At 37.3% G+C, this 15,881-nt stretch overlaps 1 protein-coding gene across 3 annotated transcripts in view; it reads right to left on the reverse strand.

Moving 5' to 3' along the window:
• CDK14 (cyclin dependent kinase 14) overlaps window positions 1–15,881 on the reverse strand; it is a 549,832-nt gene that overhangs the window by 231,709 nt on the left and 302,242 nt on the right. For all 3 annotated transcript variants that reach the window (XM_037066082.1, XM_037066084.1, XM_037066083.1), the window contains one exon: window positions 3,488–3,608. In XM_037066082.1, coding sequence (XP_036921977.1) covers window positions 3,488–3,608 — 121 coding nt within the window. The remainder of the gene's footprint in view (window positions 1–3,487; window positions 3,609–15,881) is intronic.

Genomic DNA, 15,881 nt, shown 5'->3' on the forward strand with positions numbered 1-15,881 from the left:
ATATATCAAGACTGGTATGGAAATTTTCTTCTAACCACCCAGCTGCTACAATGTTAAATAAATTAATTTTAATCTTAAATCAGAGATGGAATACAGAAAAGGGTGATTTAATATGCAATCTCATTACATTTGACAGGCTTATTTATAAATGATTTGCCCCACATTTTGACAAGTGTAGTTAATATGTTAATTAGCTTTCAAACAGATGAGGAGAGGGAGGAACTGGCAAGCTATCATTCTTCACACAGCACGCTGGGGACCACGGTGCAGGATACCACACGGTAGTGTTGGTAAATACGGTGGCCCCCCAAAGCACTGGGGTCTCGATGAGATAATTATTTATTAGCTAAAGATAACTTAGTCGACTTATGTTAAAAATTAATCCCTTAAAATAATCCTGAGTGACCTCCTGCTTTAGAAAACAAATGCTACTCTAAGTATATTTACGAGCTTCTATAAAGGAATAGATCACTTATTTAGAACAGTGACCTCCACAGTTAAAACAGAACTTCCTCACCAGGGAGGTACTAACTACCCAGCTCAGCTGCCTTTCAACCTCTGCACTTCTCCTACTATGGTTTGCAGCCCTTGGTAAGCCTCTTTAGTTTAGAAGCTTAAAGACGATTTCCCATGCTTTGACTTTCAAAGAGTTATAAAATCCAAGAATTAAGAGAAGTTATACATGAGACAATGTCCGATTTGATTCCTCTGCCTCCTTCATGGAGGGAGACAAAGGTATCAGAAACGATCTTGCTTGATGAATACTCAAACCGCACAGCATATTCACACCCACCAGAGGGCTGGAGACCTCGAGCAGTGAATGATAATGCGGTGAGCTCTGATTTCCATCACTTGCTGCCAATGTTAATGCATCTGTGTCTTCAGTAATAGTTTTATTGCCGATAGCTATTTAAACAGAAAACTGGAAAATGCAACACTGTGTAGGAATCGTTAGGTTTTACTTACTACCCTACTGCCCCAGGATAGTAAATGAACTGTAAAACTAGCCTGAAACCATTGCCACCTGCCTCCCTGCTATTATCCATGGGTTAATATTTGCACTTCTCTTTGGTGCAGCTGAGCCATGAGTCAATTATAGCCCCATTTCTGGGTCTTCATGTAACCAGCACTGATGCCATTGGTTATGCAAAAATCAGTGCCCTGTGAACTTCTCTCTCACTGGAAAAATACATATATTTTACCTGACTTATGGGATAATAACAAAATGGCTTTTAGAAAATGGCTTAGAATGAAATCAGATGCAGAATGACAGGCATAGCATTGGCATAACTCAGATTTTAGGGCTTGGGAATGAAGAGCCAAGAAGCATAGGAAACAGCTCAAACACCATATTTATTACTTGCTTTTGCCAATGAATAATTTTTGCATACAGACAAAAGGGCATTTGGTGTCTACTATGTTGTATCGGTTTTTCTCTCTTCAACTTAAGTAGCAGTCTTCTTCTTATGCTTCATTATGTCTGTTCAAAGCAAATGGGCACAAAGTGCCCAACCTCCTTCCTTAAGAGAACGAGCACACACATGCACACACAGGCAAAAGAAAAAATGCGAAGTGTGGAGGAAGACAAAGACTGCAGATCAAATACTAATGATGAGAAACAGACACATTAGCAAGTCGCTATCCATGTGGCTCTCTGTACTGTAAACAGCACTTTTAAGATTTGGGAAAAAATATCCAACGGTGTAAAAAAAACAGCTTCTTATGATTATGAGGGTAGAGTCTTAACAGAACTAACTGCCAAGCTCTCTGACAAAACTGGCTCCAAGCCACACATGTTTCCAAACTATGTCCTATTAGCAGAGTCCTTAACTGACCTCACTGAAAGGAAATCCACAATTTCCATCCTTGAAAAACAGAGAAAACCACTTCATAACTCAAGATCATTAAGTAATGATTATTTGCATAAGTCTACTATAAAGCATAAAGCAGAAGGAAGGAAAAGAATTAGAAATTAGTAACTAATATCTCGATGCATTCTTTGATCTTTATTTACAACTTTCTCCTCCATTATAACTAATGATCAAAACGTCTATTTTGCCCAAGCCCCTGTCTTGAGGGGAAAAAATTTCCAAAGAAAACCAACAAGAAAGCCAAGAAGTGGGATGAGAAAAATGATTAGCTTTGCTCCCCAGTGATAGATGGTCATCTTTCCTCTCAGTGCGTCGGGACATGCATTATGGTATTAGATGTATTATTATAAGGCATCATGAAATTTGTGGCAATGGATCTCAGGCTGTTTGATGACCCAGATTCTTTTATAGCTTTACTGAAAGCTAACAATCTACACTCCATAAAAATAAACATGTCCATGTGTACACAATATACTGTATATAATTTCAGTGGTTTCAAAAGATACCGAAATCCTACTCCTAGGGGGGTTGCTGGAACCTAAATTGAGAAAAATCTACGCTGAAAATCTACATCACAAGGAACTTGTTTTCCAACCATGAAATATTTGAATCACAAACACAGGGGAAGAAGCCAGGCCTCATTACAGGCTAATTTACTAAAAGCCAAGACAACTAAGGGCAGAGCTGTGAAGTAAGCACAAGGCAGCAAGACAAAATATGCTGAAGTTTTATTGAGGTCATAAACATTATATGGACATGCAGCTGAATTCTGTATATGGGCACAGTCATTCATGGAAGATGCTTCCTGCTAGAAAATAACCACGTGCTATGTGAACTGCTTTGCTTTAAAAACAATTGAGAATCTAGAATGGGATTTTTTTTCTATTAATAAAGGACATTTTCAGCAGTCACTAGTAAGCCTTTCCTGAGTGCTAAAAATTATTCCCTTACTTGACTGTTTGATTTAGATTACACTAAACTGGGAACTCATTTGTATTTCATCATTAATAATAATTATGCATTAAATCTCACCAGTCTTTGGGCTTCCTGTTACGATAGATTTTTTTAAGTTTTGCTAAACCATTGTCTGAAACAGACTGTATCAAATTAAATTTACTGTGAACCTTTCAAAGATTGGTTGTTTTATTTTATTTTAGATCATTGGTAGCAACAGTTCTCAGAAGCACACTGTACCAAATTTAGTGCCTGACAGTGAGACCAAAATTTTTAGACCACTTATCTAAGCTTTGCTGTGAATTGAAATGTGCTCGCTACTCCTTCCAACAAAAAGTGTTGTTCAGAGATACAAATATACACCCTTGTTATAAAATAGAGCTATAAATTAAGACCCTTAGGGGGAAAATCACCACATTGACAGTTAGAAAAATGTCTCTTCCCCCGTCCATCAAGAACCATTACCAGACCCCATCTGCAAGGCAGTCTCTGATTAGGGAAGAGTCCCAGCCATGTTTTTTAAAAGTCCAGCATCATTGCCACACACAGGCAAACACTCCTTCACCATTAATCTTCATTCAAACTGTTAGAATGTTTGTCTAGTCTTGACCCTGACCAAGCACCAGAGAGAGATTAGTTGGAGAAAAGCTTCCATTTCTCACCACATGTCAAGGCAGGTGGAATACTCTGTGGAGCCCAGGAGGACATCTGGAGGTCTGTACCATAAGGTAACCACTTCATTGGAGTATGTGTGGCTAGGGACCGATTTTGCTCTTGCGAGACCTGCAGGTTACATAAAACATAAAGAAGCTTAATAGGCATTAATGGAACAAGGGAATTTAAGTTTGAATCTTCACAGTTTTAAAAGGTCAAACATGACATTGTAATACAGAATCATGAATTCAATGTCAAGGTTACAAGAAAAGTCTACCCATTTTGAGCACATGCTAATAAATCATTTACATTCCTAATAAAGCATCAAGAACTTAATAAAATCCCAGGAGAATGAACAAACGATTCATCAATGATTAGATACGATACAGAAGCATAGAAATCTTCTGGACCTTCCAAAGAAAGTGTCACGGAGCTCTAGTTCTGAGATTTGTAATAATGTTATGAGGAAGGCTTCCATACAGTGAGACTGCTCAGTGCCCTTAATTTCTCTAACATGTACTGTGAATCTGAAAGAAGACGTATGGGGCAGTTTTCTCAAGCAATGTTCCCACAACTCTTTTTGGTTTCAGTGTTCTGTCAAACACTCACTAGGAAATGCTACTCAGAAAGCTCCTCTGAAAACTAGCTAAATAAATAATTATAGGAATAGTTAAGGCAATTAAAATGTTTTCTAAGAATTTTTTAAAACTGGGAAGATGGTCACAGTAATATGTTAACCGATCATGTATGTGCAGTCTGCCCTCACAACTATAAATACTTATGCATAGGAAAAAGAATGACAGAAAATATATTTTCCAAGTTTTCTGCAATGACTCTACTTCTTTTGAAAATACAAAATCTAAAGGTGCTATTTTTTAAAAGAATAAAATCTGCGTGACAGCTTCCTACCTGGGTGTGTTCATTAATAACAAGCGTGAAGCATTACTTGTTACTGTGCTGCTGAGAGTACATGTAACATCTTCATAGTATTTCACCATGAAAGTTCATTTTCATGTTCTGCTTATTTAAATTTTTATGTAGTACTGAGAAACATGACTTCTTCCTGTTTATTAAACACTTGTACATTCTATGTAAATGTTAAAATTAATAGAATAGCTGGTGAGAAAAAATGTTCTAACTAATTCAAGTATGCTCACAGTACCTCAATTTTTCTACAATGTAGTTTTTATAATGATACAATGGCATATTATAAACTGGTTAATGTCTATAAGTATTTCCTATTACAATGTACAGATCATAAACACATACATAAACATATGTGGTCCCCAACTTTTTTCACATAAATAGAATAACTTTTTGATAACAGATTTCTGAAACCCCTACTTCTTTTCTTTTTTAATTTATGGTAATTAGACATTTATACACTTATGAAGTAAAAACCGGGTAAGTCCACTACCCATCTGATACCACACATGGTTACTATAATATTACTGACTATATCGGTTATGCTGTACTTTACATTCATGTGACTATTTTTATAACTGGCAATTTGTACTTTTTAATCCCTCCATTTTTTCCCTGCAAGTTGTTTTTCTAGTTCAATTCAGGCAAAACTGAAAAACAGGACGACAATCAGGGTGCTTGTGTTTCCAGAATTTAGTATAGTAATCCCATCAAAAAGTCTAGCTCCTCAAATGAGTGTGTTTCTGTACAGAGACCAAACAGCTCAGCACCAGTCCTGAAACAGGTTCTGACTAGTTCCATACACTGTTGTCAAGTCACAAGGGACCAAAGACACCCAGGCTGGCTTCCCTTGGCTTTCCTGAGGCCCTGTGACAGAAAGCATGGCCAGAGGGGTGGGAGAATGAAAACATCTGAGATTTTCTTTGACAGTTCAGAAAACCAGGCTAGTGATAGAAAATTATGATTTTCCCAGTTTTAAAGGAAGAATGTGACCTGAAAATAACTTAGAAATAGTACAAATCTAAATAATTGTATGTGATCTCAGGTCTATTATGTTCACTCTGACTGGTTAAATATATCTGGAAAATAGAATTAGAAAAGGCTTTGTCTAAATTATTTTCCTCCTTCCTATATGTTTAGGTCAAGGACTGCCCAAACTCCACTCATGTGGACCCCACAATTTCCCAAATTAACAGCAAAAATTAGTTTTCCATTTTTAACCCTTTAATGTGTTAAGACAGTTTCTTCTCAAAATAATTTCCACATAAGGGTACCATGCATTGAAGAATGTTATTAAGGGTCTTTTGCATTGTTTGAGAAAACACATCATCTCACTTTAATAAAATCAATTAAAACTGTGTCTTGTGGGAAGTGTCCTGTATCTTGATAAACAAAAGTCTTTCACCCTATTAATATTGCTGTTCAGTTAAAAAGATAAATAAATCTCACAACTTTTCAGGGAAAGAGCAAATTATTAACACAATGACTCAAAAAAAAAGAAAGTATACTTTGGAGTAGGAATATATAACTACTTTTTACAAATATTTTTGGTAAAGATATTGGTAGGTATTTATACAGTTCATGCATCAAAACACACTTACACATGCAAAATTTATTGAACTGCATCTTCCAGCTGAAGGAAAACTGTAGGACAGGATTAATTAGCACAGCATGTGTGAAAGCCTTCTTTCTCTGGTCCTTGTTGGTTGCTATGGTTACACTACAGGAAGAGAGCTACACTACCTTTTAAAAAGGATGAAATTCATGGATTATTTTCAAAACTTCTTGCATTAATGTTTCGTGTGAATTAAAAGTCAAACAGCAGAGTGAAATGCTAACCAGATGAGTCCAGGTTACGTGCACACTGCTGCCTTGGCTGAGGGGGTGCGCACGTGAGCAGGTGTGTGTTGCTATGGATACCTAGAGTGGCTTGCATAACAACTGAGTATACGACTTCAAGATGTTGCCATTTCTAACAATCAAAGACCCTAAGTAAAGTACAGTAAAAAAAAAAATCCTGCTATTTAAGCCCTGTTGCCTATTATTCAAAAGTGGGCAACCTCTGAATAATAGCTAGCACAGCAGAATCTTACATTTCCAGAAGAGTTAAAAGCTTTATAGCTAACCTCTTGCCCAATGAACGAATTCCTTTTCATAGATCTTTAAGATGGTTCTCCAACATCTTCTGCCGCCCTGAGCTGGTTCTGCCCTCTTGCAGGGACGCAGAATAAATCATAGGGCTTCTAACATTTTCCCTAAGCGGACCAGTCATCCAGCATTGATTAATCCGGTCTCTCCAGACTTTATCTTAACAGCTCTCTCAGCTACAGTAGACTTGATCACCCTTCTTCTTTTAAGTCTACTTCCTGGACTTCTCAGATACAGAAGTTAACAGGAGTGACTTGGTCTCTTTCTGGAATCTTCTTCTATATGCTGGTTTTGTCTAGGGCTTTATTTTCAAACCAGGGCTTCCTCAAATGTATGTACTCTGTAGGTAACTGTGGCTAATGCCCTGTTTTGACTGTCATGGACAGGTGATTTCTCACAAGATTTCATCTCCAGCTTCTACTTGTCCATGGGCTTCAGATCTGGTCTATCCAATTCCTCAGCAGACCCAGGAACAAGGATGCTCCACACAACCCTGAGCACAAGCCCCTACAACCATCCCCATCATGAATACAGGCATATGCCCTGAGTCTGGGAGTAAAGGCTTTTCACTAGTCAACTGTCGCAGGTTCCAAAAACAGTAAAAGTTTGTTTTAGCCATACACAGATACACATTAGATTTTACATTCTCTGTGTAATTATTCTTTCAAATTCCAATGCATCCTTTTTGCAGGTGGTAAAATTGCTTAGATACTTTGAGTACTCTCTCCAATGCTATGGGGAAAAATCACCAAGCCCAGTCTAGGGGCTCAAGAATGATAATGCCCATGCATCTACCTTGACTAAGGGATTGAAAAACGACTAGTAATAATGGCAAAAGCTATATGAATTTGCAAAAGTCAACTAAAATAAGATACAAAGGAGCATCTTTCACAACTTCCGTCTCTCCAGAGAATGGGCCACTCCTTGCTGCTTGTTATTGGTTTCTTTTGTTGTTGGTGGTGGTGCTGGTGGTTTTTATCAGAGCAACTCTCATACCTCTCTCTCAACATGTTTTATTCCCCAAACTAAACAACCATCATTTTGTGATGAACTTATGCTCTCAGTTCATCACAAAATCAATATGCCTGAGCCAAGGCCTCCGTTATTCCCAACATGGATCCAAACAGATGTGAATTATTTGGATAAGAGTTTACCACCTGGCAGTTGGGGGAGAAAGGGAGAGACTTCTGTGTCGCATGAGTCGGTCCCTGCGGGAGGGCGCCAGGGAGGCCTTTCTATTTCCTTCCCAGGCCACAGTCCTGGGGGCCACCCAGCAGTTTCTCTTTTCACACCAATTTTTAATGCAGTCCTCTCCATGCTACAGAATTTACATTAAGTATCTTAGAATGTACTAAAGCTGTTTCAAAACCCTTTATTGCTGCTCTTAAATTGTATCAGTAAACAACCACCAAAACAAAACAAAAAGATTTTTTCTGGTGTTCTCAAGTTCTGGCTTTAAACTCATTCCTCCATGCTTGACAAATTTTCCTGGATGATCTGATTTAATTCTGTGGCTCCAGTTACTATCTCTATGCTGACAATCTCAAACACATTATCTTTAAAATTAATCTTCCCTAAATCTTTACATTTCTACATAAAAAAACAGCCACTTGGATCTTCCACGGCTATCTCAAACATAACTCACCACTAATCTTTATCATGTATCTATTCATCAAAGCTAGAAGTCTTGTTTCATTATAGGCTCCTTCTACTTAAAAAATTACAAAAGTAAGTGGATTTTACTTTATAGTTTCTCTCTTTTCTTCCTTGTCCTTAGGCATTCCTCATCATCTCTTACTGGATTGTTCCACTAGCCTCATATCTGTCCATGGCAAATAGTTATCAGCTTCAAAATACCTTCTAGATGTAGACAATAAATTATCTACATTTATTAACATTAATTTTACTGATGAATTAAGTTTCATTGAAATACTTTAAAATTTTTTAAATATGTTTACTGATTTTAGACAGAGATGAAGGCGGGAGAGAGAGAGAGAAAGGAGGGGAGAGAGAGAGAGAGAGAGATGAGAAACATTGGTTGGTTGCCTCCCCTATGAGCCCCAACCAAGGATCAAACCTGCAACTTAAGTATGTGCCCAGGAATCGAACCCTCAGCCTTTTGGCGTACCAGACAATGCTCCAACTGAGCAGATGGGCCAGGGCTAGAACACTATTGTGAAGAATAACAAAAGACTTCAATGCCCAATATTCCCCTGTAAGCACTATGAAAGTTGGACATCCTCCAATTCTCACCCCATATTTGCCATCACAGGAAGCAGGAGATGAGGGCATTTCGGGGCCAGGACTCTGCTTTTTCATACCACTGATTACGGAACAACATGGGTTTGAACTGTGCGAGACCACTTACACGTGGGCTTGTTCAATAGGTACTATATACATATTTTCTCTTCCTTCCAAGTTTCCTACCCACGTGTTTTCTCTAGCTTACTTTATTGTAAGAGTACAGTTACATATACACACAGGGTGTGGCAAAGGTAGATTCACAGTTGTGAGTCCATGAAACAGTTTATTCCTGTATTACTATTAAGTATTGTATTTTCCATACGGGCAGTGTCAACCTACTTTTGCTCCACCCTATATATATATAATCATGCAAAATATGTGTTTTGACTGTTATGACTAAAGCTTTTTATCAACAGTAAGCTATGAGTTGTTAAGTTTGGGGGGAGTTGAAAGTTATATATAGACTTTCAACTGTTTGGGGTATTGGTGCCTCCAATCTCTACATTGTTCAAGAGTTGACTGCACATTTAACAACATGGTGTTGTTGAAACTGGAAAAAAAAAGTTTNTATACACACACAGGGTGTGGCAAAGGTAGATTCACAGTTGTGAGTCCATGAAACAGTTTATTCCTGTATTACTATTAAGTATTATATTTTCCATATGGGCAGTGTCAACCTACTTTTGCTCCACCCTATATATATATAATCATGCAAAATATGTGTTTTGACTGTTATGACTAAAGCTTTTTATCAACAGTAAGCTATGAGTTGTTAAGTTTGGGGGGAGTTGAAAGTTATATATAGACTTTCAACTGTTTGGGGGTATTGGTGCCCCCAATCTCTACATTGTTCAAGAGTTGACTGCACATTTAACAACATGGTGTTGTTGAAACTGGAAAAAAAAAGTTTTGAGAATAGAATTAGATATTTTTCTTTCTTTGAATGAAACCTTTTCAGTTTGTTTGTATTCAGACTTCTACTTTAACAGAAACTACTCTGACAGGATAAGAAAATCCCTTAAAAATGTTTTGATTGGCACTTCCTAGTCTTTCAACTAAATAAGAGGGGTTTTTGAAGATCAAGTCTAATAAAATACATTTAAGTCCAGAAGACATTTAAACAGGTTAAGATAATATTTTATTTTGCTCTGATTTTATTTAATCATCTTTGAAACTTTTTAAGTAAAGCCTAACTGCTAGCTATCCCAAAGGGCATACACTTTTTTTATATCTTTCATTTTAAATAACAGAAATTATTATAATATTCTAATACAAACATTCTAAATAAGAAAAAATTCAAGTAATTAGATATCATATATAGAACTTTTTTTCTATCTTGTGTAGAAGATAAAAAATATACTTCTCTGGTAAATACTGCTTTAAATGAAATTAATAGGTGTGATGGGAAGACCAATTAGTCAAAATTCTTTGGCTGAATACCATAAAAGGAACATGCCTTTTTTGACCAGAGCATTAGGCTACATATTGGAAGGCTTATAATATGAAAAAAAACTAAATTCCTAATAGTGGTTTAAACACTATTTATGTCTCCTTGATGAAGTCACTTAAGCTGTCTTGCTTACGTTATAGGTAAAATAATGAGGTGGAGATCAAAGTCAGCAAACTACGGTGTACAAGCCACCTACCATTCTTTGAAGACAAATTTTGCTGACATACAGCTACACACATTCTCCCACATACTGTATGGCTGCATTTGCACTACATAGCAGAGTGAGGAGTTGACAGACACGTAGAGCTACAATAAATAGTATCTGGCCTTTTAAGAAAAAATGTGCTGACCCATGGGCCAGGCAGGAAACTCCAGAGTCCATCCAACTACAAGCACACCTCATTTTATTGCACTTCACTTTATTTCACTCTGCAGATTTTTTTTTCAAGTTGAAGGTTTGTGGCAACACTGCAAGGAGAATGTCCACTTGCACAATTTTTTCAACAGCATTTGCTCACTTCATGTTCTGTGTCACATTTTGATAATTCTCACAATACTTCAAAGTTTTTCATTATTTTTGTCTTTGTTATGGTGGTCTGTGATCAGTTACTTTGTAATGTTACTTCTGTAATTGTTTGGGGGCACCAAGAACTGCACTCACATAAGGTGGCAAAGTTAATCATTAATGTCATGAGTGATCTGACGGCCCCACAGACCAGCCACTCCCCCATCTCTCTCCCTGTCCTCAGGCCTCCCTGTTCCCTGAGACACAACGATATTAAAATTAGGCTAATTTCAATGGCCTCAGTGTTCAAGGAAAAGGAAGAGTCACATGTCTTTTACTGTAAATCGAAAGCTAGAAATTACTTAGTGAGGAAGGCATGTCAAAAGCTGAGACAGGCTGAAAGCTAGGCCTCTTGTTCCAGTCAGCCAAGCTGGGAATTTAAAGGAAAAGTTCTTGAAGGAAATTAAAAGTGCTACTGTGGTGAACCCATGAATAATAAGAAAGCAAAACAGCCTTATAGGGGAAAGTTTTAGTGATCTGGATAGATCAAACCAGCTACAACATTCCTATTGGCCAAAGCCTAATCCACGGCAACGCCCACACTCTCTTGCATTCTATGAAGACTGAGAGAGGTGAGGAAGCTGCAGAAGGAAAGTTTCCAGCTAAAAGAGGTTGGTTCATGAGGTTTAAGGAAAGAGGCCATGTCCATAACATAAAAGTGCAAGGTGAAATAGCAAGTGCTGATGTAGAAGCTGCAGCAAATTATCCAGAAGATTTAATTAATGAAGGTGGCTACACAGAAAACACATTTTCAATGTAGACAAAATAGCCCTATATTGGAAGACGATGCCATCTAGGACTTTCAAAGCTATAGAGAAGTTAAGGCCTGCCTTCAAAGCTTCAAAGGACAGGTTGACTCTCTTGTCAGGGGCTAATGCAACCGGTAACTTTAATGTGAAACCAATGGTCATGTAATATTCCAGATGTCCTATGGCCCTTATGAATTATGCTAAATCTACTCTGCCTGTGCTCTGTAAATAGAACAACAAAGGCTGAATGACAGCACATCTTTTTACGACATGGTTTCCTGATGTTTTAAGCCCACTGTTTCCATCTACTTCTTGGAAAAAGATTCCTTTCAAAATATTACTATTCACTGACAATTGCCCTGGCCACCCAAGAGCTCTAATGAAGATGTAAAACAAGATTCTTGTTGTTTTCATGTCTGTTAACCCAACATCCATTTTACAGCCTATAGGTCAATGAGTAATTCACCTTTAAGTCTTATTTATTTAAGAAATACATTTTGTAATGCTATAGCTGCCATAGACAGTGATTCCTCTAATGGATCTAGGAAAAGTACATTGAAAACTTTCTGGAAAGGATTCATCATTCCGGAGGCCAGTAAGAACATTCGTGATTCATGGGAAGAGGTCAAATATATACACATTAATAAGAACTTAGAAGAAGTTGATTCCAACCCTCATGAATGACTTTGAGGAGCTCAAGACTTCAGTAGAGAAAGTAACTCAAGATGTGGTGAAAATAACAAGAGAACTAGAATTAGGAGTGAGCCTGAAGATATGACTAAATTGCGGCAATCTCAGGATAAAACTTGAATGCATGAAGAGTCGCTTCTTGTGTATGAGCAAAAAAGTAGTCTCTTCTGAAGGAATCTACTCCTGATGAAGATGCTATGAAGATTGTTGAAATGAAAACCAAGGATTTAGAATATTACATAAACTTAGTTGATAAAGCTTTGGCAGAGTTTTATGGGATTGACTCCAATTTTGAAAGAAGTTGTACTGTGGATAAAATGCAGCATTGAATAATAGAAATTATTTGTAAAAGGAAGAGTCAATCAATGCTGCAACCTCCACTGTTGTCATAAGAAATTGCCACAGCCACCGCAGCCTTCAGCAACCTCCATGCTCATCAGTCAGCAGCCGTCAACACTGAGGCAAAACCCTCGACCAGCAGAAAGATCGCAGCTCACTGAAGGCTCAGATAGGTAATTGTTAGCATTTCATAGAAATGAAGTATTTTTTAACAAAGGCATGTACATTGTTTTCTTATACACAGTACTATTACTGGACACTTAGTAAATTACAGTATGGTGCAAAAATAACTACGTTTTATCATCTACAGTTTGTGGATATAAATACTTTATTGTATATTCCAATAAATTGGATAAAATAGAGATATGACTAGAATTTATAAGTAAAATCAATGATATCAGCTTTACATATGCCAAAATAGCCTTATTATTCTCAATGGATGATGTTTAATTGTTTTAATGTATTTTAACTTACAAAAGTATAGAATACAATGGTGCCTTTTTATATGGATGTATTAAAAAGATGTTATTTTGAATAACAAGGATTCTTCTGCTAAGTGAAATAAGCCAAAGAGAAAGATAAATTCCTTATGATTTCACTTATATGTGAAATTTAAAGAAGAAAATAAAGCACAAAAAACCAGAAACAGACTTGTAGATACAGAGAACAAACTGGAGGTTGCCAGAGAGGAGGGGGAGCTGGGGGCTGGGTAGAAAAGGCGAGTGTGTTAAGAATCTACAAAACAGTCACAGGGATGTAAAGCGAATATAGTCAATAATATTTTAATAACCATGTATGATGCCATGTGGGTTCTAGAATTATTGGGGGATCACTTCATAAAGTATATAATAGTCTAACCACTATGCTGCACACCTGAAATAAATATAAAATAATACCGGATGTCAAACTGAAATGAAAAAAAAAGAAAATAAATGAACTTTTTTAAAAAAGGAAAGCGAAGTGAAAGGCAGATTCTAACATAAACGTAACATCTGCGTGCACTGGGAAACCAGAGTGTTCGTGCGACTCCCCGTGGTGCAGCGGTCCGGAAGTGAGCCTGCAGCAGTGCCTCCGAGGTGTGCCTGTACTGAAGCTTCGTGACCCTAAGGAACTATGACTAAAAATCTTGTTCATTAAATGTATGCACATCATATATGCTTAAGTTTTTTATAAAAGCCCTTAAATAATTTTGCCTCAGTGATCCTACCACATCACATCTGCATTGGGGAATGCAAAATCATTTTCAATCGACTGTATGTGAATATATCAGCATTTTCACAGTTCACTGGCTTACATTTCATTTTGTAGTTTCTGCTTCTCAGTTTATGAAACACAGTGTTATTATTCCAAGACTGGATGGCAACACAATAAAGAAAATTAATTCCATAACCTGACAAAATCAGCAATTTTGATGAATTTCTATTGTTCATGCTGATTTGTTTCCAATCTTTTAAAATTAAAAATAAACCATGCTAAATCCATCATAAGAATCTAATAAGTTTCAAATCAAGACAGAAGACTCAAAACTTTCAGGCCATTTCTTTATAGATTAATATATACCCCAAATATTATATAAGTATGGACCTGTATGTGTTAAAGAGAGATTATTAATTGAATGATCACATATATAACTAAGTCAAATGACATACAAATAATTATAATTTTATGCCAGAAGTATGCTTTGAACTTAATAGGAAAGGAGCCAACCTACAAAGATGTAAATTATCACATGTACATGACATTTGAAATGACAATATATGCTTCAATTGTTTTTTTTTTTTAGTTTTTAAAAAAAGAAATTAGAGTGAGTGTTCCTCCGAGAGGCTTAGGAGAAAGCATTCCCATTTCCTTCCTCAACCACTCAATTTAAAAAAGTGTGTGTGTTTGTGTGTTGGGGCAATGTCCTTATCCGGTCTCACTACAGATAATACTAAAATACGAAAATCAGTGGACAGGCTAGTACTTAGAGGCAAACTGGTGAGAATTTATTGGGCAGAATCCATTAGGTACTCTAAGGGTTTTTAAAGGTATGATATCATTTAATCACTACAATAACCCAGATGGTAGTATGATTACGAGCACCCAGTTCAACAGAAAGGATGCCAATTTACTCCAGATCGCACAGTCCTAAGTGGCTGTGCCAGGATCTGAATGCAGGCGGTGCCACCCTCTCCCCTGGAAGACTGGGAATTGGGGGACAAAAGTGTTTCTGGGCTCCAGGGGCACAGACCAGTGGGCCCGGGAATGGTGATGGCCAGTCTGGTAAGAGAGGGAGATGGTGGGGTAAGAAAAGGGGACATGAGAAAGACAAGTGGTGGGAAAACACAAGCTGGAAGGAAGTTCCAAAAATATAAGCAAAGAGAAAATGATTGATGTTGCCCAGAATGCCGCAGGGTTGTCAGACAAAAAAGTCCTCAAGGAAAAATGTGATAAGGAAGTACTCAGCAGAAACACTCAGGAACCTTCTAGTAGGGTCTGGTTGCAGAAATGGGAACATTTATCTACTGCTCGCTTTATTTTAAAGCGGAGAAGGTAGAGGGCTTGGGGGTCGGGGAGGAGGCCTATTATCTTACAGGACCCTGAGGTCCCCCTTTATTTCCCTCAGAAACCTCAAACCTGGATGTGGCTAAAGCTAATGTGAAGAATATATAATAACAACACATTCAACAAAAAGTTCTGAGGCATCCTTTCTGAAGTGAATTTTTACAATATTTCATGAGATGAAAACAGGCAATTACTTTCAAATTGAACTAAGAGGTTTTATGTTTTTACAACAGTAATGTCCAACTGAATTAGTTCCAATTAATGAGGCAAGTATTGAGCCAATGCAAGGAAAAAGAGGTTTGAGTCATACTGAATCATTACATGTTTTTATTTCATGGTTGCTGCCCATTTTTTTCTAGATATTTTCTCTCATGCTTTCAGTTCTGTCTTTTATCATACTCTTTGAGCAGAGGTCAAGTTAAATTTGGGGGAGTCTCAACACTGTACTCAATACAAAATTCCACACATTACAATTAGAAGAAAAAGTCCATGAACAGATATGCAAGTTTATTTGAAAATCTGATGAAAAGTGACCCTTGGTGACCATCTTGCTTAACCTGTAATTGGAGTTGGGCACCAGTAGGTGGTAAATAAATAAACTGCAAATCTCCTCTACAAGGGGGTATACTGAGCACTTAGGGGATAATTTCAAAGACACACTAATTGCAGAAAGTAAATATGCATCACAGTCACCAGAGAGGAGTTGCGGCGCTCTCGTGCTGGAAAAGGTCCAAGACGGTCTGTTTCAG

Source organism: Sturnira hondurensis, unplaced genomic scaffold, assembly GCF_014824575.4.
Source record: "Sturnira hondurensis isolate 20B ecotype Veracruz unplaced genomic scaffold, ASM1482457v3 Scaffold0016462, whole genome shotgun sequence".
NCBI classification, from domain to species: Eukaryota; Metazoa; Chordata; class Mammalia; order Chiroptera; family Phyllostomidae; genus Sturnira; species Sturnira hondurensis.